The 26,136-nt window shown below is 38.1% G+C and overlaps 1 protein-coding gene across 2 annotated transcripts in view; it reads right to left on the reverse strand.

The window, feature by feature from the left end:
• Positions 1-1,707: 1,707 nt before the first annotated feature.
• neurl1aa (neuralized E3 ubiquitin protein ligase 1Aa) overlaps positions 1,708-26,136 on the reverse strand; it is a 54,453-nt gene continuing 30,024 nt past the window's right edge. For both annotated transcript variants that reach the window (XM_052547148.1, XM_052547150.1), the window contains exons 2-6: positions 24,580-24,821; positions 22,803-23,124; positions 10,173-10,868; positions 6,130-6,279; positions 1,708-6,045 (exon numbers count right to left, since the gene is read on the reverse strand). In XM_052547148.1, the coding sequence (XP_052403108.1) occupies positions 5,804-6,045; positions 6,130-6,279; positions 10,173-10,868; positions 22,803-23,124; positions 24,580-24,821 (1,652 nt within the window). In that variant the 3' untranslated portion in view covers positions 1,708-5,803. The remainder of the gene's footprint in view (positions 6,046-6,129; positions 6,280-10,172; positions 10,869-22,802; positions 23,125-24,579; positions 24,822-26,136) is intronic.

The following is a 26,136-nucleotide window of genomic DNA, read 5'->3' on the forward strand; positions in this document are numbered from 1 at the left end:
AAGTGATTATGTCAGTCAGTCACCAAACACCTGTCCAAAAAACCCCCACAGAATTAAGGCCTGAACCGCACATGCTAAAATGCTAACTGGTTTCTATGTTTTGGCCTAGAAATGTTCCTTTCAGCACTCTATGATCTTTTCCCAGGGAAAGCAAGAATAAAATGTACCTTGAATGCAGTGTAAGCATCTGCCAGATGCACCAATGTAGGCCTAAATGCAAATACATTTTTTAATAGATTAATTCATTTCGTTTCAATAAGTAGGCAGTTAATTGACATCCATTCCATTTTCCGCAGAAAAAGACGCCCGTTAAACACGCCAAACCCCATTGGTTCTCGCCTTTCACGTGACAGATCTAGACGCGCCATATTTGAATAGAAGGAAACATACATATTCAGTTTAACTAATAACTTCCGTCAGTATTCCAGTAGGTATACTGTATAAGGACTCGTACATCTACTCACTACACAAAACTACTGAATGATATTCTGAAGACCAACGACTCGAGGATGAGTATTTTTTTTTTTTACTTTAAACAGGAATAATAAATATTTGACCTCTGCACAATTGTTCGACGAATACATTTACATTGCATTTACATTTATTCATTTAGCAAACACTTTTATCCAAAGCGACTTACAAATGAGGACAGTGGAAGCAATCAAAAACAACAAGAGCAATGATATATAACTGCTATAACAAGTCTCAGTTAGGTTAACACAGTACACGTAGCATGGGATTTTAAATAATGTAATAAATAAAAAGAAAACTGATAGAATAGAAAAGAATAAAGCAAGCTAGTGTTAGAGGTCTTATACACACACACACACACACACACACACACACGTAATTGCATAATAAATGAAAAAAAAAATAGAATACAAAAAGATTAGAAAGGTAGTTAGATTTTTTTTAAAGAATATAATTAGGATAGTGAGTGCTAAAGTTAGAGGGTCAAATAAAGATGGAAGAGATGGGTGAATACGAAAAAGCTTTAGAGAAAAAGCTGTCCGTTGACTGTAAGTAAACTGCAGTGCCATAACAGAAGGACTTGTGAAGCATAATGTGCTGTGCAGATTTTAAAGTGAATTGTCAGTTTCTACACATTGTGTTGAACCATAGAGCTCTAATATCTAAATAATGAAGTCACTCACTCATTTCTTATTGTTGGTGGACGCTGTGGTAATCGTCACATCAAGGATAGATTTTATTTATTAGTTAAAGTAGAACAGGACACGGTACATTTTTCCACTAGGGGGCAGCCTTAAACAGGCTTGAACCAACATGTCAAATGACTAAATCTAGATGGAAATAGTGTGTTCACAGTGGGTTGTCGCCCTGGTTGGTCTCAGAAGCCACTAACTATGAGGGGAGATCTTCATCCTCCCTCTCTCCAGAGCTCCAGAGCACAGCATCAAAGACACCTTTCATCCTTCATCTGCACACCTCTGATCTCAGGCATGTCAAGTGCTCCTGTTAATCCACCTTCAATGTATGATTTAGGGTCAGGTTGCCATCACGGTTCATACTGTATATTTCCAGACTTATTTTTGGATTGATTCTTGGTCAGATGCTGTGAGTTATAGATCACTGAGGTGCAGCTGAATTGTGGGTATTGTGTTACAGAGGTGTAAAATGAAACTCTCTTGAAGCACAGTTGTCATAAATATTTAAATTTGAACAAAGAAGGCACAGAATAGACACCGCTTGCTGAAACGCATCTGCAAAGTTTATTGACAGTCATTTTTGACTCAGACAAAACAAAGCTTCATAAACTGATCACAGACTTTAAGAAGAAAACAAATCTGAACATGGGTTTGAGTCAAAAACTGAATGCCACAATAAGTTGAGACATTTCTCGTGACTAAATCACTACCGACCTCATGGACTCTATGAATCAATGATTCAATTAACACAGCCCTTGAATGAACCCTGGGAAAGAGGAATCATACCTTTTTGATTCAATATTAGTTTGGTCCCACTGTTCACCAATGGGTAATGAGTGAACGAAACACACAACAATTACTAGGATACAGAAAAGCAGTTCCAATCATTTTTTAAAACAAGTATATATAATAAGATAAAAAAAGCTTCTGTTTTTATCACCATTGAAAAAATATTCAGATTTTATCAACACTGAAATTGAGATTATTTAAGGTAGGGGTGATCATTTATGCAATCCCTGATCCCATTTGTGGTTATTTCGCAAAACATCATTTTTGTTTTTTCTGAAACAAACAAAATTATTGGCCAGTGTGCGAATATGGCTGTTTTCGTTCGGCCTATATCTAGAGCTTTGTTTAAAAATAATTCCAAAACAGGAAGCTAAATAAGGTTAATAACATTTACCACAGAATCTGCAACACACTTCAGATTCAACACTTCGTACTCTACACGCGGCACATAAATGAAGTACATTACAGGGTCGACAACAATCAAAGTAAATCCAACTGTGGTGCGTCGATAAGGACTGAAGGTCTTCAGAAAAACAAGGTGGAGTAGTCAGAATGTAAAATAAACGATCCCATTCTATAGCAATTTCATTAGAAGCATTTAAAATAAGAGAAATGTGGGGTAAGATTAGTACACTTATTCAAACAGGATTCATTTCTTTTTTTTCCAAACATCAACAGAAAGATGATGTCAAAAACTGGTAAAATGTTTCAAAACAAACGACAGTCAAATTTGAAAAAGTGAAAGAAACACAGAGATCGCCCTTATATTACACCCTAAATTGTGCAAAATACAAAACGGGGGTGAAAAGAAAAATTAATTTGGGGGAATATTGATTCTTTTAAAGTGACGAACATGTATTTTGGAAATAATTGCCCTTTTTAATAAAAAAAATGCTGTTTTTCAAAAGGTGTTTAAAGGTTTGTAAAGTTTTTTTTTTTTTATCTTTAAAACGAACGCTCTCAATAGAAATATCGGGCCTTTAGGACATTTCCAGAACTTCAGTAAGATTACACCATAAATAGACACCATTGAAATCCATTGAAAGCCATTGAAATCAAAAACACCTGATATCAAAGGGAGTGTACATAATCTTTATATCATCTTGCTCCCAACAAAAAGATGGTTATGATTGTTTACTGCGAAGCCCCTGATTGGTTTACTGCTCACAGCTTGTTGGGTACAAGAAAGCCAGCACAAAATTCAAGAAATACACTTTCATATAAACCATAGAGGACTGACAAGCAAATTATACAATCGTAATTTCGGTCCAATAATTCAAAGAGGATAAAAAATTATAATAATACAAACAAAGCGCTATAGCAACACCTCAGATACAGCTATGCTAATAGGTTCTTCTAGTTAACATAAATTAACATTCAAAAGTGAATCACCACTTCAAACAATAGATTAAAACTCTTAACAGAATATCCTGTCAAGACTGACAGGACATTTCATCGATACGGTGTTAACAATGCCTGAAGAGCTGGCTAATACTAATAGCAGCATGAATTTAAGCGCCAGTCATCACGATTGCTTTACACAAGCTAACTGGCTAGTTATGAACTATATTAGCCAGAAGTCCATTGTAGTTCACTGATATTACTCTTGAGCTGCTCTAACATCCACACGCACACAGATGCACATCGTTGTGTACTCTTTTGCTTTTTTGCCATAAATAGTGAAATGGGATCTGGAGTTCTAAAAAAATATTGATTAATGATTGTGTGGGATATTGAAGTGACATTTATAGTGGATCTAGAACCACAAAAAATCAAACCTGTTCCTGCAGTCCGCTGACCTGAATGCAAATGATCCGTCACACCTAGATCTGACCTCACCAATCTCCTTAAAACATGGTCATGTCATATTTCAAGATTGTTTTTATTATCAAAGACAATGAAAAAAGACACAAACGCACAATTGAGCATATTTCCCACACATTCTTTGCTTTCAATTTTTTGGGTGATTTTCATTATAGATTGTCATGATTGTATCTGTTTAAATTAAAGGTACTACACATACTCTATATACAAACAATAAATAAAAGTTTGGCTATATACCATTATTATTATTTTTCACTGTGCAGACTATGCACCGCATTTTAATTAATTATTATTTCTTTATTAAGAGGGAATATTTGCTTAATTGTCGTGAATACTGTAAATGCAAATGTTAAATATTTCATTGTCTTGACATCAAAATGCAATTTCTTATTTCTTTCTTGACATTTATATGCATTTCACCTCTACAATATAAAACTGAATTAACTTCATCAATCTCTCAGCGAGATAAGGGATGTACTGTAGTTCACCTTTCAGTGGCCATTGGTACAGCAGCAAGACTTTCTATCCCTTAATTGTCCTTAAATAACCTTCAGAAGCTGTTTGGGTGCAGTTGTAAAGCTTCAAAAGAGAAGTCTGCTGTCAAATGCTACTTTTAACATGAATTTGGCTTTGGGGGTGTCAAAAAGAAATCGATCATCTTTTTGACCCTGCTTTTTTCAGTCTCAAAGCCAGCAGGAACACTGAGCACAAAACATATTCCGTTGTAATCAATTTGCTATTTCATCAGTGGCCTGTGCTTGCTATTATCCCCATTCACACTATTTTTGGCCTACAGAAACTGTTTGCAGTTGGGGGCTGGGGAAAATATGGATTAACCGGGCAAATCAAATATCCTCTCACCACAAATGACTCTTTCACTGGTTAATGCTTCAGGGCTGTTTTCCTTCTTCCTAGATTTTGCTCTCCATGGCAACATTGCAATTGCTTTTGCAGAAAACCCAGAGTGTGCATGTTCCAATCGAGAACAAGTTCACAGTAAATCAAGGTTTGATTAGGCCAACATGTTTTAGGGTCGTGAGATGAGGTGCTCGCAGTTCTCTGTGGCGATTACATTGGATCAATTAAGATATCCAATATTAATGTTCTTTAAATGAGTTGTTATATAACTGAATAGATGTGTATCTGTCCCATGACTCATTGGTTAATCATGCCTGTGTATTGTTTTAACAAATTATATCTCTTTAATTCCACCACAATGTCCTGCTTGTTGAACGCACGCATAAGCAAAATTATAGCGGCTCATTAGCTGACTTCACCTGCTACCTACCATCACGAAACACATGATCAAATAGTCATCAATACACAAAGACCTCCAGATCAACTCACTTTATAGCATTTAATATGGGCAAGCTGTCAGTTACACAACTAGCATGGAATGGTGAGGTATGAAAAGCGCTGTACCTTTAAATCTGTCTTTCTGCCTCTGTCTCAGCCCCGCACAGACAAAAATTGTGAAACACTGAGACAACGTTTTTTTATTAATTTCAATGGTGAAAGTGCCTTAGCTGGTTTGACTAGAGAGGACAGCAGAAGGAAAAAATAATAGACTGTAACACCCCCTATTGAATATGATTCCAGCTTTAAAGGATATGCAGCTATGCTATGAATGAGTCTATTATGGCTCACGGAGAAGGTAGAAGAAATGGGAGATGTGGAGCCTTGAATATCTCCTTTGCCACTTGAAATGTCCTGAATTTGATGAGATACTGTCTTAAGATTTTTGTCTTATGTCAGTTGAAAAGCCAGATGCTTCTAAAAAGCAGCAATATCACTGGTTACCATAGCAACAGAGACTTGAGCATGAAATACAAAGACTTTAGTGAATGGATGCCTGAGCCTTGAAGGTTCAAGGGTTCAAAAGTCATCGCCATGGGAAAGGAGACCCATGCAGTGCCAGAGTGAGTCCCTGAACTGTGACACCAACCCTCTCTTGAAACAGAGATCTATTAGAGATCCTTAATGGCCCTTATGAGACTTAGGTTTGGGGGGTGAGGGGGGCCCCCCTAAGTGCTCCGGTAGGTCTTTATAATGTCTTTGATAGCTCTCCTACAGATAGGACAGCTAGCGTTGGCCATTTTTTTGAGGCGGAGGCCACAGGTGTAGCAGAGACACATGTGTCCGCAGGCGTAGATGACCGTGTCCACTGTGTTTTCATAGCAGATAGAACACTCGTCCTGCCATGAGCCTGAGGCAGATGGGAAAGTAGGAGATTTGGGGAGACTGATGGGCGAGTTGGGTGTGGTTCCTGTCACAGGAAAAAAAAAGTGTTACTATTCGCTCATTTATGATCGGAGCAGTTATGAAATACAGTGTATGTAAACATACAGACCATCAGTAGAGCTGCAGAAGGCAGCAGAACAGCCACGTTCATTGAGACTGGGCTCTGGGCTTCCACCGCACAGGCCTGAGGGCGAGAGGGGCGAGGCAGAGGGCGAGCCAGGGCTGGATGGATCACGAGCATCACCCAAGAAAGTGGAGCCTGAAAATACACATAAACCGGCAGAGATTTTTAATGTGATTCAGTTCTACTAATAATGGATTCTGTTCACAAGAAAAATAATGTTAAATAACTGTATAAAATTGGTTAACAGGGACAAACTTTTGACTATGATTGTAATGGCAAAAACATTTCAATGCAACCCTGTACTTTTAACATCTGTGCTGAGTCTCAGATATTGTGTAAAGCCAATTTCTTTTTATATATATATGTAGATTAGATGGTCAGCGAACACTGAGAATGACATTTAAAAAATACCATTCAAGGAGCTTTAGTTTATATCTGAAGTTGTTATTGTAACTGTATCATCCTCTTTATAGAAATACATAGAACATAATGTATAATGGCACAGGTGCTGCATTTATGAATGTTATGGGGGTGTTTGTTTCACTAATCTCAGTGTATTGTTCTGGCCTCAGAAGGATGGCTGCCTAGGATGGAATCTAAATCTGACACCTTTAAAGACTATGATGGCCTGTGATTAATTAACAGATCTGACACCCAGGCAACAAAATGGGGAAGCCACCTTGCATTAACCAGCATTTTAACAGCAGGCCAAATCCATTTGGAGCACTTATTGACTTATTTACTGGAAGGCAAATAAATTCTGCCTACTGATTGGTTGCTCATATATCTACAATTATTGAAAGAAAAATCAGTTTTGAACTAAATAGCACTTATATATAAGGAAAAATGTTGATAAAGACTGTTTTGATTATTTGATTTAATATGGTGTATATGATCAATTATTGGAGGGGTGGGGTGTGTTCAAGTTAATATAATTGCAATCATTAGGGAAGTCACTAATTGGAATTTGAATCGGAACTGGACTCATTGCTAACAATTTCCACCCTTAATAAGGGCCATGGTAAGATTTCTGGGCCTTTTAATGCAGTCTGTAGAGCTGAGACTGAATTAAATTGAACTGACCTCATTTCTAGTTTACTGGATCTTCTGATATATGTATGCGTAAATGAGAGTGAGAATTGGCTGAACTGAAACTAACCTGACCTAAAACCCATGAATACATGATCCTCTGAGGTTAGTCTGTATGTGTGTGTGTAGTGTGCATTTACTCTAGATGAGGTCTATGCCAATATTAGATGGGAATCAGTGGGATTCCCCAAGGTCTTGTTTTAGGTACATCAGTGGTTTGATTTTGTGTTAAAATTTGCATACAGTATGTTAGTCCTATAGCGTCATCCTTTATTAAGATGGAGACAGGTTGAGGGGTTATATATGGGGTGGGGTCCACTGAGCATGATCCTTTGTGAGTCTGACATGCCATTCCACCTTCTTGTCATTCCACACACAGACATATCATAAATCCCCTTCTCTAGGTTTTAGCAACTGGCCCTGGATCACAAGAGCCAGACCTCTTCAAGAGCATCTCTACTAGATTAACAGGGACACATGCACAGCTGAGTCTCTCTAACCTCCACCCATAGATGGAGTGACTTCAAAAAACCTATTAGAGAAAGTCAGGCCTCCATAAAGCCTTTTGTCATGTGCAAAATGAGCACTATGCGCAAACAAATTTGGAATACCAAAGGGGTATTGACTACACCAGCTTGCAAGGTATAAACAGTCACATTGTGCATATGTCAAATAATTCTGTTTATGCTTAAGTAAAGGTGTGAGATGCATGTCTTCACATATGTCCAACATCAGGGGTCTCGAATTGAAATTGCTGGTGGCTACTAAGTGCAATGCACTGCATTTAGCGTCTAAGCGATTTGGTACATAAAACTGAATAGTGCTTACAGTAAGTAAATGTCACATTTATTTTCTTTCAAATATTCACACTAATTGAACAAATGAACATTGACACTAATTTCAGAACAAGTATATTTCATAAGTACAGTCTCTGTCTTCACACCAATCATGTAGTCTCTGTACCATCACTGTTAGCTCTTACTGACGTCATGGGGGAAAAAACATACGTTTAGTAATCAATTACTGTAGCTAGCACCTGCAATACACTACTTAATATTGCTTAATTATCACCATTTCCCTAGAACCAAAACCTAAAGCCTAAGCTTACATAAAACTTCATTCTTTTGCAAGCTCTGGTATTTCTTTCAGGTTTCCTCATTTGTCATGTCTTTATTGTACATTCCCTCTCCCGTTACTGTTGAATGAGCACAATGAGACCATTTTCTAACAAGTAAATTGTTATTACAATGACATTTTGAACCTTGAATCTTGAAAGAACAATAACATTATGCTAAGAGGGGAAATAGGAATAAGAAATAGAGAGAAGAGATGTAAACGAGAGAAATGTTCTCAAATGAACTGTGAATCGCCCACACTCCTCTTCACTTTCTCATTTCCTTTCCTTCACCGCATGCTAATGAGATGGGGTGAGTGCGTTGGTGGAGGGAGGGGAATGTGCTTCCAGTGACACAGACATCTTGGAGAGTGTATACAGCTAACAGAGGTCAAGAGACCACCCACACAAACTCCTGTTATACTTCCTGTTTTTAGCTGTGTAGGTTTTTGTGTGCACATACTTTGTTGAGTTCAAATTTTATTGGGAGCGTGTCAGTCGCAGGTGCGTGGGTGAGACCTGAAGCACTGTCTGGTGTTCTGAAAGGTTACTGGAGTGTGCCTGTTTTTGTGGTATCAACAAAATTCAAGTGATTAAAATCAATTGAACAAAGTTTTGAAATTAATCTGTAGATATCAAAAATAGCAACAGCACAGGTTTGTAAAGTTCTTTACATACTTTGTATATCTTTTGTGGCGAAAGTGGCGAAAATTTTAAACTGGGTTTTAGAATGAGGAAGCTGTTACAACTCAGGAATACAAAACTCTACAGGTTTCATAAGAGTCCTGGCCAGACGACATGCACATACCAATTTTCAGCTACAGTAATGGTGCCACCTTTTAGCAACAGGAAATGGCATCTTTTAGACTGTTATGCATACCCTGAAACATTAAAATATGCCATCAAGTCCCAAACATGCTATAAACATGGTAAACCATGCTTGAAACACTTAGCCAAGTGTTAAAGCATGCCACCAATGCCATAAATCCAGAAGCTTTTGTAACTAGTGTTGTCAGCCGGTACTGAAATTTAAAAACTTCTAATATTTGAGTGCTGTTGAGTGGATTCTTAAACACCACTGATTGGCCAAAGTGTCAACAGATATGACTGTGACTGGCTACAATGATCATTGTGTCATGCTTTTCACTGCTCACACAAAAGCACACGGGAGCATATGAAAACAGGTGTTTGTCAGTGGATCTGTCTATGTGCAGATATATTATGGATCCACTGATAGACATGGATTTCAAACACTCCCATGTGCTTCTGCATGAGTACTCGGTGAAGAGCATGAAGTAACTATCATAGTAAACCATTACAGTCATATCGGTTGAGTGCGTGAATACAATGGCCAATTTTGGGTGTTCAAGAATTTGCTCAACAGTGCTCAAATGTTAATAGGTTTTTAAAATTTTAGTGCCAACTGGTACCGAAGTCTGTACTTTTGACAAAACTAGTTGTAACTCAAAGACGCAATGTCCAATCTGCCCCAAAGTCAGTCCTGGCCTGAACACATTTAAAGGCCAATAATCAGTTACTGTATACTCTTTACGCCACCTTATGAAAGCAGGAAGTGTGGCACATGTAAATGACTGACACATAACTCCTTGATTTACCCATGTTCCACAGTTTAACAAGCTGAATACACCAGAGTTCTAGTGCAACAAAATTCCTACAAGGAGTCTCTAGTTCGGTAACTTATTGCACTACTGGGCCTTCATGACAGCTTTCAGATGATACATTTTTAATGTGAACTGTTCCTTGTTTTGAACTAAACTGCTAGTGTAAAAACACCCAAAGTGAACTATAGATTTGGCATGCTTACCTAGAATCCTTAGCTGTGTGATAGCACCATGCAGTCCAAAGAACATCCAGAGTGGTCGAGAGTTGTCCACACACACCTGCATACCCACATTGTTGCCATTATGACTCAGAACGACTTCCCCTTCCTGTGTGACCAGGAAACCCAGGATATCGCCACTCTGCAAAGCAGTTGGCACCCTGCACACAGCCCAAAATTCTTTACGGTCCACCAGCGCCTCAGGATTGTAAGGGAGGTCACTAGGGCGAAGCACTGCTGGGTCACATGACGTCACACCATATGAGAGAGACCCAGATCGAGCAGGGCTGGACTTAATGACTTTAATGAAGATGGTTTCGCCAATTCGCAGTGGGCGATCTGTGAAGACCAGCGTGCGTTCTTCACGGTTATTTTCGGATCGGGTCACGGTCTGTTCGTTAAGGGTTTTGATGTGGGCACCTCGGAGCTGGTGGAAACGTAGGTCACATTCCAAGGTGTGAGGAAGCAGTGATGACTGCTGAGAGTTCATGGAGTTTTGAGGAATGGGACAGGCGACGGGGGCAGGGGGGAGCCGAAGTCTGGTATCATCTTGTTGCAGGTTAAGATCGCAAAGACTGACGGACAGGCGGGAGGTGTCTGCTTCACGTCGTAACGAGGTGGATCCACGTACTGTGGTGAAGGATCGTGGGCGGAGAAGATCTGGAGGGACGACTTCACTGTCTGTGGGACAGAGGCGGGATATGCAGTTAGCTATCAGTTGTCAGATTAGCATTTTGTATTACACAGTATGATTTTATTCAGTGGTTGATCTTAGATAATTGACAACTATTGGGTGGTTAATCAGCCCTACAGATTTATATGTTTACCATTAATTATGCAATGCTGGAAAAAAAGATTTTTGCAGAGGCCCCGTAGCGGGCCCTGGCTCAACTGTTTTAGAGGGTTCCCTGTTGTATAAACCAGCAATAAAACTAGCATGGCAGCTTGTTTTAGCTGGTCATAAGCTGGTTTAAGATGGTCATGTGCTGGTCCTAATCAGCTAACTCCTGCTCAAGACCAGCTTAAACCAGCTCATGACCAACTAAGGACCATCTTAAACCAGCTGCCATGCTTCAAAACATACCTAACGAGCATATGTTTTTTTTTTTCTGTTGTTGGTTTTCAGGCATTTGTAAACTAGCAAACCTAGGAGACCAGCTAAACATCAGCTTGACCAGGCTGTGAGAAAAACTAGACCACTTTATGATGTTTTTTTTTTAATGCTATTTGTTTTTTTCAGAAGCATAGAGATACAAGTGTTTTTTGACAACTACCAAGAATGTACATGCTACAGAGGCTATTATTTAAACAAACATAAAAAAAAAAACTAATTCAGAAATCTACTTACTGAAGTCCTACTTACTGTTCACATCTGGATCAGTACATTACGCAAACAATAAAAGTGAGTTCAAGACAGCTAGCATACATGTAACGCATTACTATTTCACATAAGAGCTAAAGTTGTTTCCAAAATGGCTGCCAGGGAGTGTCTCTTTACATTCTTTACCATAATACCCATTACTCATTGGCTGCCATGTATAGAACTTTATAGTAATGTAATAGTAGACAAGCATAGTACTATAAGCACAACATACCCACTTCTCCTCGCCCATCTGCCAAAAATAGTGCAAAATATGAATGAAATGCTGCGCTAGCGAAGTGTTTTGTGGACACCAAATTTAATACCCCTCTCCTAGTAGCCTAAAATAGCTTATTACAGTAGTTTAGAGGTAGGCTAGCTTATTTTATCGTAGCTCAGCACTCAAACAAGCTGAAGACTGTCGTTCCTCCTTTTGTAACTGATAGCCCCACTGGAGTGTGCCCTGTATTTAGACCTCATCTGTGCATTCAAAGACAGTCAGACCCCAGACAAAAATATTAGCACTAAAAGTAGCCTGCCAATGCTAATTAGCTTGTTAAAATTAGCTGGTCCTCCTAAGAGTAACACCACTGTTATTTTTTAAAGAGAAGGAGAACATTATTTAACCTACTCAGTAAAATGGATTTTGCATGCTTAGCTTAAACATCTGCATCAGATATTTTATATATACACAAAAACAAAGTTTTCTAACTGCAAAAAAAAATTCACATATTTAAATATAGAGTGACTCTACAGAAGATAAGTTGCTTGGAGAATGGATGGAAGGATATTTAAATATTTTTATATCGACCCTGTGCAATATTTGTTTACAAAGTTTATTGTGAATAAATGACTCTGATATACGTATGCTAATGCAAAGCAACTCACAGTGTTGGTTTTGAAAAAAGGAAACATTATGCTAAGAAAAAAAGGAAATGACCAGAAGATAAAAAAGAAGGCGGAGGTCAAGAAGTGTGATAGATGGAGATAAAAGGAAAGTGAGAGGTTTTACCTCCAGAGGGCCTCTCTCTCCCTCTGCCTCTCTTTCTCTTCCTGTGTCTGTCTCTATATATCGACAATGACCTGCAGAGCTTGTTGATTAGCTCTCGTCTCAGATAAACCCTCTTAGACCCATTACAGTATGTGTGAGTGGCTCAGCAAACAACAGCGAAAGAGAAAAAGCAGTTCTCCAACCCCCTATATTTAGTTCTATAAGGACATAACTCATTTCAACCAGGATGAAGGACTCAAGATGGTATGCTCAGAGATTAATCCCTAAAATACAAGGCGAACAGGTCAGCAAATGACTTATTCCCTAATAATACGCAAAGCTACTATGCAAACAGAATGAAGTAATATGTGTGACACAACAGTTTTTCTTTCTATCCTTCAGAACAAGAGTCAACAAAGGATTAGAATTAGGATTACACTTATCACTAAAGCATTGAAATACTTGCATAGTACAGCAAGTACAAATAAAAAAGGTTAAGAGAAGAACAACATTTTGGATATGTAAGTATGGCTGCTAAAACTTTCTTAACCCTATTTGTGTGAGGTCTTGAACAAGTTTGAGCTTGAATGCATGTGCATGTATCACAACAGATACTGTAGATTTCCATTGGTAAAGCTTTGCAATTAGGTTAACTTTGTTAAAACGATGTGCTCTACTTTTACAGTGTTTATTAACTGAGGTAATTATCTGATATAACTAAATATGAAATGTTAGGATGTTAAAAATGAATTTGTATATGTAGAAATGCATATATAAATATATACTCTGAAAGTTATTTTTGTAAAGTGTTGCCTCTCCTTTTTCTGCTCCTCCTACTTTTGATCGCAATGTCTAGTTCGGATATTTGGATATATACATCTTCAATTTGGCAGCACTCTGAATGCCTTCATCGGCTCTCATGACTTTCAGATCTAGCTGAGATAAATTAATGTAAGTACATAGTATTTGATTTGCATACAAAACCCCTGCCTGCTGCAAAGGTGATCTGAACTGCAAATCAGTGTCCAAACATAAGTAGTTAATTTTTTCTTATTGATCCTTTAAAAAACAGTTTTCTAAGAGCTTCAAAGTGTCTTGTGTGGCAGTCTGTGATAATTAACAAAATATTAAACACTCATAAGGCGAGCGTGGGAATGGCCCGAGGGCACTAACTCTAAGACAACTACAAAATGATTAAAGGTGTGTTGAAGATCAATTTAAACTTGTTACTGTCATTTCTGGGAGATAAAGAAAAAAAGTCACAGGAGATAATGAAGACATAATAGGAGCAGCATTATATTCCACCAAAAATTCTAGTTGCAATTTTAAAAACAAATATCTTTCTGGTGGCGTCTTAGAATTTAAAAATAATTAATTCACCCAGTAACTAAATAAACTATATAAAGGATTTACTTTTCTTTATGTCGATCCAAACCAACTTCCTTCCAAAGAGATGCGTTTTGAAGAATGTTCACACTGCTTTTTATCATTTAACAAAACTATACGATCATGTGCTGTCAAGTTCCTTGCCTTCAGCCATAGCTTTCAAATTGTATTGTTAATTGCACATATTCAAACTTGCCACAAAAAGGTATTGGTGTTGATGATAGGCTTTTAAGTTGCCTTTTTATTTTCAATCCACGCCCAGTTTATCCATTGTTTATCCATTATTAATAGACAGCTTCAAAGTAGTTCCCAATCCTGATCCTGGATTACCCCCAACTCTGCACATTTTGTATGTCTCCTTAATAAAACACAGCCGATTCGACTCATTTGTAATGATTTAAAGATCGTAAAATGTTGTGTCAGATGAGAGATACATCCAAAATGTGAACCGTTGAGCTCCAGGACCAGCATGGACATTCATCAAAACATCTTGCATAGTGTTTGGGATCAACATGAGAATTATGACAGAATTTTTCTTTTTGGATGAACTGACAGAGTTAATATGGACACATAGCTGAACCCACCCAGTTGGATTGGGCAGAGAAGCAGGTAATGACATCACCACAGGACATCTGGCTGGAGTGTGTCTCTTAGATCAGGCTCATTACAGTAAAGCCATGCTGTAAATCGGATTAATCTAGGCTTCAGTGTCCCATACAGCCCTAGACCTGAAGGCACTGACGCAAGCCTTCTTCTAGTTCTCTGGATAAATCACATAAAAGAAAAAAGGAAGTGGATAAGGAAACAAATGGTTGACAAGGCATGAGATAGAAGAATGTGAGCAAAACATTTACTGGATGCTTTTGGATGGATGCTATCTATCTATTCCTATGTATCTCTCTCCTATTTCATCTCATCCCTGTCTCATCATGTTTTTCTCCATAGCCATTTTCAATCTTAATGGAATCATACTATAGTGGGATCTGGATTCTGTCTGATAACCGCCGAAATAACACTTCTGATGTGCAAAATGGACACTTTCAGACCGCAATAAATTGATATAATCAGTTCTACAGTGACAACGTCTACATTTACACCGTCATTGTTTGGGATGGATATTCATATTTGCTAATATATGACTTGAATTGTTCCGCTCATACAATAGTTACAGAAGTTGTATGAATATTGTCAGGATGAATAAATAAACAAAGCCAAACCCTTTTCAGTTCTCATGCTTTTCAGTTCTCATCAAAGATGACATTTACACAGGGTTTTTTTTAATAGTTTTTAGTATTTTAAATTGGTCTGTTTAGATTAGTCTTTTAAATTATGGCCATAAAAATGGTTTTGGAGTAATGGAAATTTGTTTTAGTATATTGTTTTAATTTTAATTTTTAGTTCCGTTAACAAAAATATTTTGATTTAGCGAACAGACAATTAGTATCAAATAATGACAGTTTGCAGAAACATATAACAGGATGCTGAGTACTTAAGCCTAGTGGTCAATGTGGTTTTTATATAGCTGAGACACAAAATCAGTCATGACAGGACGTCTGATAAAGCTGACTTAAATCTGTCTGCTTTGACCATTCGTCAACAGACTCTTAAAAAATGCGTTAGAACGCCTGAAGGTTTGCTTAGGGTTTCTGGTTGATATTGTCCATTTTGGCAAACGAGTGAATGCTAATTACTCAATGGATTCGCTGGGCCACTCGGAGAGAGCACGCTGCACGCTTGGAGTGGAAAGCTTAAAGGAAAGGAGACGGGAAAAACCAAGGGAGGGGCAAAGACAAGAGAGCGTTCGTGCCAAGATGTCTGTGACCGGTGGCAGCTGCTGCCCCTCTAATTGCCCTGCACCTGCTTCGCTGCCAATCCTCACATTTCCTTTGTCTTATTGGCAGCTTTCACACAAGTCCCGGCTATTCTGCAATATGACTGGCTGAGACCAGATTCTAATCTCTTTGAAAGTATAAATCTCTATAAAAAAAGAAGACATGAATCCAGGCTTGCGCATTAAAGCCTCACTTTAGTGATGGGACACAGCTGCACTGACCAAAGCCAAACACCCATTTTGATTGTCCTTTTTTTTTAGCACCAGACTCCAGCACCTGTTGGGGTAAACACAAAAGGCAGTGGAAAATAAGCAGATGAGGTTTCTGATAAACAAAAGCGGCCCTCGGTTCTGTCAGAAAGAGCCTGGATGGGAACGAAATGCCCAAAAATGGAAGTGCACGTTCTTCGCTTTTGTTTCACTTTGAGGCACTGTACAAGGTTGTTCTTACTGATTTTTCATTTCACCTTTTTGCAGTTTCATCTACTACTATACAAGCCATTATATGTCTCTTTTTGTCTATGTAATTTTTCCATTTTAATGAAAGGAAAGTTTTAGTTCTGTCTTACAAAGCTCAAGATTGTATCCCAGTTTGTCAGATGTCCAATGTGGACAAAAAAACTGGGAAGAGAGAGTGGGGCCCGCAGGGCAGTGTGATGCACATGCATAGGGTACATGTAAGTGTGTGTTTCTGTGTGTTTTTTTGTGAAACAGTAGGGGGAGACAGAAAAGGTTTCAGTGCAGCCTGTTGGCTCTATGCCATGCTTGGCTGTTGAGTCTCTTTGTTTGGAATAACGGCCACACAGGCAACACGTGGACCCATTGACAAATGATCTCTGGGTCACAAACCTCCTTCCCTGAGGTCATTTCTCACTTTCTCTTTCTGAAACACACATGTACACAGCCAAGTGCACTCGGAAAGCCACAAAAGACCCTCTGTGTGGAAAATATCCAAATTTTAGTCAAGCCAACTTTGGTTTCTTTCCCTTATGTCAAGGATGAAGTCGATACGAAATCCAAATGGACCCATTTTACTTTTATAATACATGTTCTTGGTCTTATTGTTTATGATTCATTGGTGAATCTAATTCTGTAGAAATACTTGATAATATTTGATCCATTTTTTTTTGGGGGGGGGGTCTTGGAAATCAAACTAACCACTTCAAGCCACAAAAAAATAAAAAGACTCGGCTGTGGATTATAAACCCATTATGTTATTATCTTCCATGTTGTTTTGATCAGTTACTTGTTTTCCCTAACATCATTCAGTCTGAGGCTTTTTCATTTTGTACCACCCATTTAATTTAACCTAGCAGATACTGAAATTTTTCACTATGACTCTGACCTAGGAAACATGAGAAGGTCTGTGTAGTCCTAAATATGTGGATGTTTATCTAGCAGTCTATAAACTGATGTTTGCCCATAACTCCCTCAAAGAGGCCCTGAAGAGCTCTGCCTATATATAAGACAGCCACACTTTATCTCAGCAGCACTGTCTATGTTTGGATGTCCTGAGGTCTTGGTATGAGCAAAATTAATGAAAAGGGGGAGTTCTAAGTTTGGAGAAGGGATACAAGGACACTTAACCGCAGGAAAAGGAAGGTGTTCTGTTTTGGAATGGGTCACGCTGCACTTTCCCGCCACCTTGAGCACTCTTCCCAGAACTTCCTGAGATGGTTCGAGCTCTTAAAAACAGAATCTGACCTCTTGACATGCATTTCTTCTTATTATTTTTTTCCTTCTTTGTACTCAAAACATGAAATACTGTCAAATAGCCAAATGGTATAACATCTGCTGTTCTAATTTCTTTAATTTGTTCCACCCCAAAGCAGTTGGCCAGCCAAACAAATGCAATTACTTCTGTTAATACCCATTATGTGAGCTAGCACAGAAACAACCCATCCATCTCATTAATTCACTCTTTCTGGCTGAATTGGTTAAATAGTCCATATTTAAGATATTACTTTTGGAGGATTATGCTTTCAGCGGGGGACTTTCAATTAGGTTTATTTGTCTGGAATGGCCCACCGCAGCCAAGTCAAACTTGCACGTCAATCAAATAAATCAAGAAAATCTGTATAATCTGCATATTTCTTAACAAATATTATAGAAGTGGTCCATGTATGGTGCTTTCATTCAAACCAGGAGAAAGCCTTGCTTATTTATTTTCTACCCCTTAACATGAAATGAAAAAAAAAATTTAAATTAGGACTTTTGCTGTATATGAAGACAATGTATACCGACCTATTTGTAAACTTAAACAGAAACCCATTAAGATAGTTCTATAGAACTCCATTCTTGGAATTCCATTAAGACTGTGGTTAACTATTCTTGTAGCCAAATTACATTTAGCACCACAAGGGTCCAGTTAGCCTATGTAATGTTAGGGAAACCAGACACTATGCTCTTGCTACAATGTCCAGATGTTTTACAAGCTATTGGATGTGCATAAAGAGAGGGCTTTCTTTCACAAGATTGCTTGGACACTGGAAGCACAAAGCCTCGAAGTTAAACGCATGAAATGTACCATGACGCCCCCAACATGAGCCATTAGGTCTATTTGTTTGAGTCATAAGATAAAGATGGCTGACACACAGTATGAAGTATGTAGTCTGTAAAATTTTCAATGTGTATATACTAGATTTAGTCCACTGTGGGCTCTTCTGACTTTAGTCTTGTTAATAGACACAGATGAGCCAATTGAATGAAAGGAAACTATGTCAGTTTTTGCCAGCTAAATCTAAAAAAAAAGATGAACATTCTGACTCACAAGAAGGGAATTTATTTTATTATTTATTTATTTCATTTTTTTTGTAAATTGGTGCTTCCCAATGAGATGGTCCACCAGCTTTTGCTGCATTTAGCCTGGCCAGTGTTTGAGAAAAGGGTTACTGAGGGCTGGGATATTTATTAAACTCCATTTCAGCTTCACTGCATTTCCAAATGCCTTAAGGGACGATTTCATTTCACCAATATATTCTAGAACCCTGAAAGCTACACCATGCTAGCAAGGTCCAGCCATACTCTAATCACATACTAGAACGAAGCCCACAGGATCGTGGTATCACCTCCTAGCTGCAGGAACGATAAAGAGTGTTGAGGAGCGGATATTACAGGACAAAGGGAAGTTGGACAGACTGGAGAACTCAGTGAGTGAGTGTTGCCTCTAAGGAAGGAATGAGTATTTACGTGCACAAGGCTGATTTACTGCTCATGGCTATATTTTCCCCTGTCAGTGTTTTATTAGTGATGGAGATCATTTTTATCACCATTCAGAAGTCAGGAGACAGTATGTCAGTGACTACGTTTACAAGCTGTTAAAATTCGGGTTATGGTAGGGTTAAGGTCACTATTCGGGTTTCTGAAACATTCGGGATAACCCGTTTACATGCGTGAGCAGAGAGAGTTACTCCTGTATACATGGAATGTGTAATCAGTTGCCAATATCCCGATGTAAACGGCGACGCACGGTTAGCGTCTGGACGTAAGACGCAATATGCGTCATTTCCGATTCTTCTTCCTGTATCCAAAGACTCAAAAGACCAAGATTCCTTGCGAATAGAACATGCGCAGAACACACATTTTGATGGGGATATGCCGAAACGCGTTTACAAGACCAAATATTCGGGTTAGAAAAGGGGTACCCCAGGTATAATATCCCGGTTTTTAAAAACCGGGATATGAGCATATCCGGGTTTTTGCCGGTGTTTACATGGCCGTGCGCGACCGGGTTATTGCTAATATCCCGGTTTTGAACGGGTTATTGGCTGCATGTAAATGTAGTCAGTGTCACTGCTTATTCTGTTAAAGGTGAAACGTGTCATTTCTGCACTGCTAGTGTCACAAAAGTTTTTAAACCTGTTTCCCTAAACCCCCTGCCATTGGTTGGTTACACAAATAATCACCCCCACCAAATGCACACCATTGGTTGAGTTTATGTTGTTGTGTTGGGCTGGTTGAGATCCTTGGATATGGGAAAAATATACTTTCTGACCACAGAAAAAAATACATTTAACAAAGCTGGTCTAAATTTCAAAATAGGCTAGTAATTAATACCCATACAAATTACAGGCAAATTAACTTAAACTAAAAAAGAAGAAACGTAGAGACAGTTTCCTCAAAAATTGCTAGTAACTTAAAAAAAATACAAGGAAATGGCACGTAACACATTGAATTAAATATGCAATTTTAAAGTAGAAAGACTAAAATAGCATTTCCTTGTAAACATGTACTCAAATAATCTAGTTTTATTTACAGCTTAATGTGTAAAATCATTTAAAAATCATGTTAAGAGTTTCTGTGTGTTCTCCAAACTACTATTACAACTATTTCTCAAGACTATGATAAATCATGAATGAATCACAGTGCTATCAATCACAAACTCTCGGCTGTTTATGAGTTATGGTGGATTAATTAAATGTCAACTTGAAGACTATCCTGAAATGCATGTCTGGCAACCATAGCATCAACTTCAGGCCAGCAATGCATTCTCACACACACCAGCATACGCTATACCTGAAATGATCTCAATCATTAGTGAAAGCTGTGTTGTTAGTGTGGGTGTGTGCATTTGCGTTTGTTATTGTGTACAGTGTAATCATTTGTGTGCATGTGTTTCAAACTCACAGGTGCATGATAAAATTTCATCATGCATTTCTGCCCGAGGCACTCAAAACACAGTTTCACAAGATAAGAACGGCTAGAATTACAAAGAACAGTTTATGGCATCTGTACAAATGGGCCATAAAGCGTTTAAATTCATCTTCAAACCTCATTCTGTTAATGGTTTACAAATGGTTCCACCAATTTAGACCAGTTTTTCATCCTCAATCAAAGCTGTATTTATCTAGCACATGAATTGAGAAAAACATGCAAGCATTTCTTTAAGATCAACATGAAACTGCATTCACAACCTGTTTTTCTTCTCTAATGCGACATTTCTGAGTGAGAAATTATATTCAACAAGAAAAATGTAGGTCAGGACTTTTATCCATTGGGATTTTCATCCTTCAAGAAAAATAGTCGTTCTAGACCCGATTTTTGCATTTGCATTTGATTGTGTAGGCCTACCCCCTCTTGAAACACTGCTGGGAGCAACTCTTAACTGGGACGTGGAGGCTGAAGGTCAAGTTCACCCTCAAGAGCATCACAATGTATCCCAACGTTAATGCTTTTTTGTTATTTGTTAAGCTATTGCAATTGGTCCATTTGTTAATTACATTGACATCAGCCAGAATTAATTCATTATTTACAAAGGCACAATTACAAACAACAGCAACCTAAAACAAAGACTAAATCATTATTTACTCATTCATTCAATCATTCATGAATGTGAATGGTTTACAACAAGACCAAAACAGTGTATTAATAAAGTAAATACTATAAAGGGCCAGTTTTTGATTCCTCATTCTTTGCGTACAGTCACTAACAAGTTCTTCCTTCCCACGTCCTGTAAATAAAGGCATTTCATGTCAGCCCACAGGAAATTCAGACTCAAATATGATCGTTTCGGTTCTGACATCAGCACTCCAGGAGCAACGTTTGATGGAAATACAGGAAGAGCTCTTTTGATCTTTCTCTTAGGCTCTATGCACACTTCCAATCCCTTCTGAGAAGAGGAAATGTGACATACTGCTGGAAGGTGAAAAGATTGCATACACACGTGTTTCAAAGGACGGATGACTTTGCATTTTATTGTTTGTTCATAGTTTATGTTGCAAAACATTGTGCTGATAAGTTTATAGTGCACTTTCAGAGCTCACACTTACTGCTTATGAACACATTGTGAATACTGCTACGATATTTTGCATGCAGTGTGAAGCAGGTATTACACAGTCACACACACACATACATTCTTGCGTTTCAGCATGGCAGCAGACCATCGAAGAACATAGGTTCAGCAGTGCATGTCAACTTTGTCCTTTGTGAGGCAAAGGCACAGATAAAGTTACTCGCACACGTAACAAAACACATCCCACACAGTGGACAGATAGCAGACAGAGAGGCTGCCGTCAATGGCCACAGAGCTCAATTAGGATAAATGGAGCTATCTCTGGTGTATGTGACCTGGTTCTATAATTAACCCTGGGGGATGACAGCATTAAAGCCTGCTGCATGTATGCGTGTGAGATGTGAATGTCTCGCCTCTTACTGCCAAACCCCCCTTCCATGCACAAACACTTGGCGGTATATCAAAGCGTGGCGAATGGTATGTTCTGCTCATGACAATGTTGACTGTGATTATATACAGCAATACATCTAGACCACTGCCTTCAGGTTTAAGCTCTCTGATTTACTGTGTGTTTGGAGCAAGAGCTATTCTTGATCATACACTTACATAAACATTTAAAAGAATAAAATGAAGACAACTTTACAAGCATTAGCACATTACCTAATTGAAGGTAATGCATCTAATTCATGAAAAAGTCTGAAAGATTTGTTAAAAAAAAGTCTGAAAGATTTGTTAAAAAAAAGATTGATCCAGTTCAGAGCTTAGAGTAGTCAGTTTATTAGATATCTAATTTATAATATTTTTGTTTAACTTAAATGAAAAAAGCACTTAAATGTAAAAATGTTATCTAAAACTGCTCTATCAAGAACTGTTAACTCAGGGCAAAATGCTTTGCATAGGGAGGAGACAAGCAACAGCTTCACATATGCATTGTGAATGTGTTAACCGATTAACAGGTTTTCATAGACAAAAGAACCAAAATGATAACTATTTGGGAGGAAACATTTTGTGCATGTAAAGTCATGAAAAACACATTTGCAAACTATTTATAACAAATTTTTATACACCTGAAATAATGCACACTAAGTTTGATGTCTAATTTTCACCATTCTTCGGAAAATGTTTTAGAAAAAATCTTGTTAAATTGTGAAAATCTTTTATCATTGATTATCATTTATGATTTTTTCCAAGTTAAAAATCAAGCAAGCATTAAAAAACCCTACTTCAGTATTTCATTTTACAGTCTGTTAGAGCATAACATTTAGAGTTAGCGTGAATTGGCTTCACTACTGTATGCAAACAGTTCTTTTTCTCACCCAGCAGTTGCACTCCTCTGGTCAGACCGTAGACATCGATGAGGGCCCACAGTGGCTCTGTGGTCCGAACGCCACTGAAGAACAGCATGGGGCTGGAATCGTTGATGCGATAAAATACTCTCCCTTTCTTATCCACCCAGAAGGAAATGAGGTTTCCTTCATTTGCAAACTCTTCTGGCAGAGCCTTGGCCCAGAATCCACTCTGGGATACCAGGTCAGGGCAGGCGTATTTGGGCAGGCTGTCGGGATTGATTCGAGATGGGTCCTTAGAAGTAAAGCCCAGGCGGAGAGCGCCACTCCAGCAGCATTGCTTTTTAGTTATCTAAAGATGGGGAAAAATTAATCTGTTATCATTACAAAATTAGAAAGTGTTATTTATGGGTCACTGCATAGCATAGAAATGTTTACTCTCAGAAATACTAATATATGGGACATAATTTATGCAGTACCTCTAGCAGCAAGAAAACTATTTTTTTATTTTTATTTTTTGTAAATACAAAAAATGGCACAGGCCAACAGATTCTAACTCAGTCTGATATAATCACAACATTATTCACATGGCACAGCTGACTGGTTTCTTTAACATCAGCAGCCAATGAGCTTGCTGCTCAACATTCAAATACTTGAATACACTTCAGCCACCCTCCACCTTCCCCAGCTCCACCTGTATAGATCTGCTATGGGGTGAGTTCATGTATGTTACATATGGAGGTTATTGCAAATATGTTATATGTGCAGCAGCAGCATCAGTATTTCCTACATGATCACAGCAGCACGTCTGTGGATGTGTTGGCAGTAGCAAATCTTAGCAGCAAACACAGCATAGCAGATCTATTCCACCAAGACCAAAAACATTAACATTGCCATGTATATTACCATGCTAAAACTCTATTGTGTTTCCCCAAACACAAAATTCTTCATCCACATTCTTTATAATCTCATTTCTGTTTTGGGCAAACAACTGGGATTTTAATTTACATTTCTTTCCGTGTCTTTTCTTTCCTGGAGGCTGAAGCAAGTTTACACTTAATTATTTTTTTTAAACCTTGTGATTAGTTTCAACTTAATTCTTTCAAAGTTTAACTTGTTTTTCCTTTTTGTAGCGGTAGGCCAAACAAGGGACTCGTTGTGTGATGGTCATAAATGGTTGAGCGTAGGGGACAATTGAGGGGATGTATGAGGTAGTCGTGTGGTGTGTTTGGAGTAGAGAAGCTCTGTTTTATTTGATTTACAGTAACTCCAGGAATGAGCACTACAAACATTTCAAGAACACAGTGACTTATATCACAGCCGCTCTGCACTGAGAACATCAGGGTTAAGACTTGACTAACGAGGGAGTATAAAACAAAGCTATCTGTGTGTGCTAGTCGAAGAACTGGTTGGGCTAGATTAAGTGCCATGGTCTGGGATAAGAGTGTTTATTTTGGGGTTGTTACTGCATTGACCTGGGAAGCGAGAACTTGCGCAACTTCTTTACGATGTGTTTTTAAAGTACAGTAATAGAGAACCCTACTTAGAAGTTTAGAGAAAGCAAAAACTAATTTTTCTAAAGCGTAAACTGTACAGTACTTACATTTTTACACTAGACTATGACAAGACAGATGAATATTTGTAACACAAAGTCGTCTTTGCTGTAGCGAACTCTCAGAGGTATTCACATCTGCCTATGTGTATCGTCCACTTGAGTATTCCCGACTCACCATCCACCCCAGAAAATCCCACTGTTCCCAAATATTCAACATGCCCTGGATTCATCTATGCCTTTCCTTGTTCCTACCTTTAAGCGGACCTGCTCATAAAGAGCAATGGGTCGGTTGCTGAACGTGATGCCGTTGCAGAAGCTGGCCTGCCGTTTGACGCTCCTTTGTGCTAGATCCATGACTATCTGGGAGCCTTTAGCATTGGGGTGGAAGAGAAGGGGGCTCACAGGGACACCTCCGCATGGATGCAAGGGTAAACAGCGTTTGGGTTTGTGATGGCATCGGTGAGTTGTTGAGGGGAACGGTCCACCCAGAGAGTCTAGAAGAAAGAAATACTGCTTTAAAAAAACATGTTCCACCAGTGTCATTAAAAAGTATAAATTATAATTTTAATTAATCAAAAAAGAAAAAATATGAAAATAAGTCTTCTCTCAGTTATAATCGTGTTTAAAACCTTAGCTTAGTATGACTAAGCCTGGCCTTTCCTTTCAAATCAATGAACCGCATGAAACAGCATCAGCCCTTGCATGGTGAGATTTGTCTGACCCCATTTCACGCAGCATTTGTGTACAGCATTTTCGTTGGACAAAGTGATTTTTAGCTTTGTAGATAAATCTAATTCGCTTTTCCCAACAGGCTGTACTGAACTGTACAATTTCAGTATTTTATTGCGATGTGTTTATGAATCATACAGTATGTTGCACAGCTGATTTATCTTTGCTTGTAGTCACGTAATGGAAAATTGTGTTGACTGATTGTCAGTGTATTAATTAATAACAGTCTTACTATCACTTACAAGCTCACAAGGTTTTGTGTGAGTGAAGCTCAACACCTGAGTAGAGGTGCACTTTCATGCTAATCTGAGCCTTACATTTTACAGTTCACATATGCAACAGGAATAATTTACATGATGACACAGCGCAACAAAAGATCTGAATGTTTTTTTTATTATACACCCACGTGCCAAAACAATAAGAGTTCCACAATTCCACCTTAATGCACCTATATCTCTCAACATGTTATACCTAAAAATGCAGTCGTTTTTAAACTAGGCTATTTATCTGATCTTCTTTCATAAAATCTGTAGTACTGTCGCTCTGTCATACTATCTATTAAAGTGTCTCCATAATTCTGAATTGCTTTAAATTGTCGTTATAGTTGAGTTTGCATAATTGACTGTATTTCTATCTTTTTATCTATCATATATATCTTTCTTACTATCTATCTGTCATACTGTCTATTTTACTGTCATGCTATTTATCAATCATATAACCTTATATTGTCTTTTTATTCACATTGTGTCTTTTTTTTTTTAGTTGCCAGACTTCAAGTACCAAATTTCCAGACTTTTAACTACAACTGTTAAAACTAACGACGATGGGTTGTTCATCTCATACACACATAGTATGACCAAAATCGTATACATGTATATCACAATATGTGTAATTTTTATTTCACTGTAATGATGTATATCATGATATAATGATTTTTAAATAAGATCTTTATGATATCATAATTTTTGATACCATAGAAATTTCATAATTTGTGATACCATTGTCAATATCACAAAAAAGTAATACTAGCCTCGATTAAAAAAGGGACAGACAGCAGGAATATTAGACTGCTGTCACTTT

The sequence above is a fragment of the Carassius gibelio genome, chromosome B1 (assembly GCF_023724105.1).
Source record: "Carassius gibelio isolate Cgi1373 ecotype wild population from Czech Republic chromosome B1, carGib1.2-hapl.c, whole genome shotgun sequence".
Taxonomy (NCBI): domain Eukaryota; kingdom Metazoa; phylum Chordata; class Actinopteri; order Cypriniformes; family Cyprinidae; genus Carassius; species Carassius gibelio.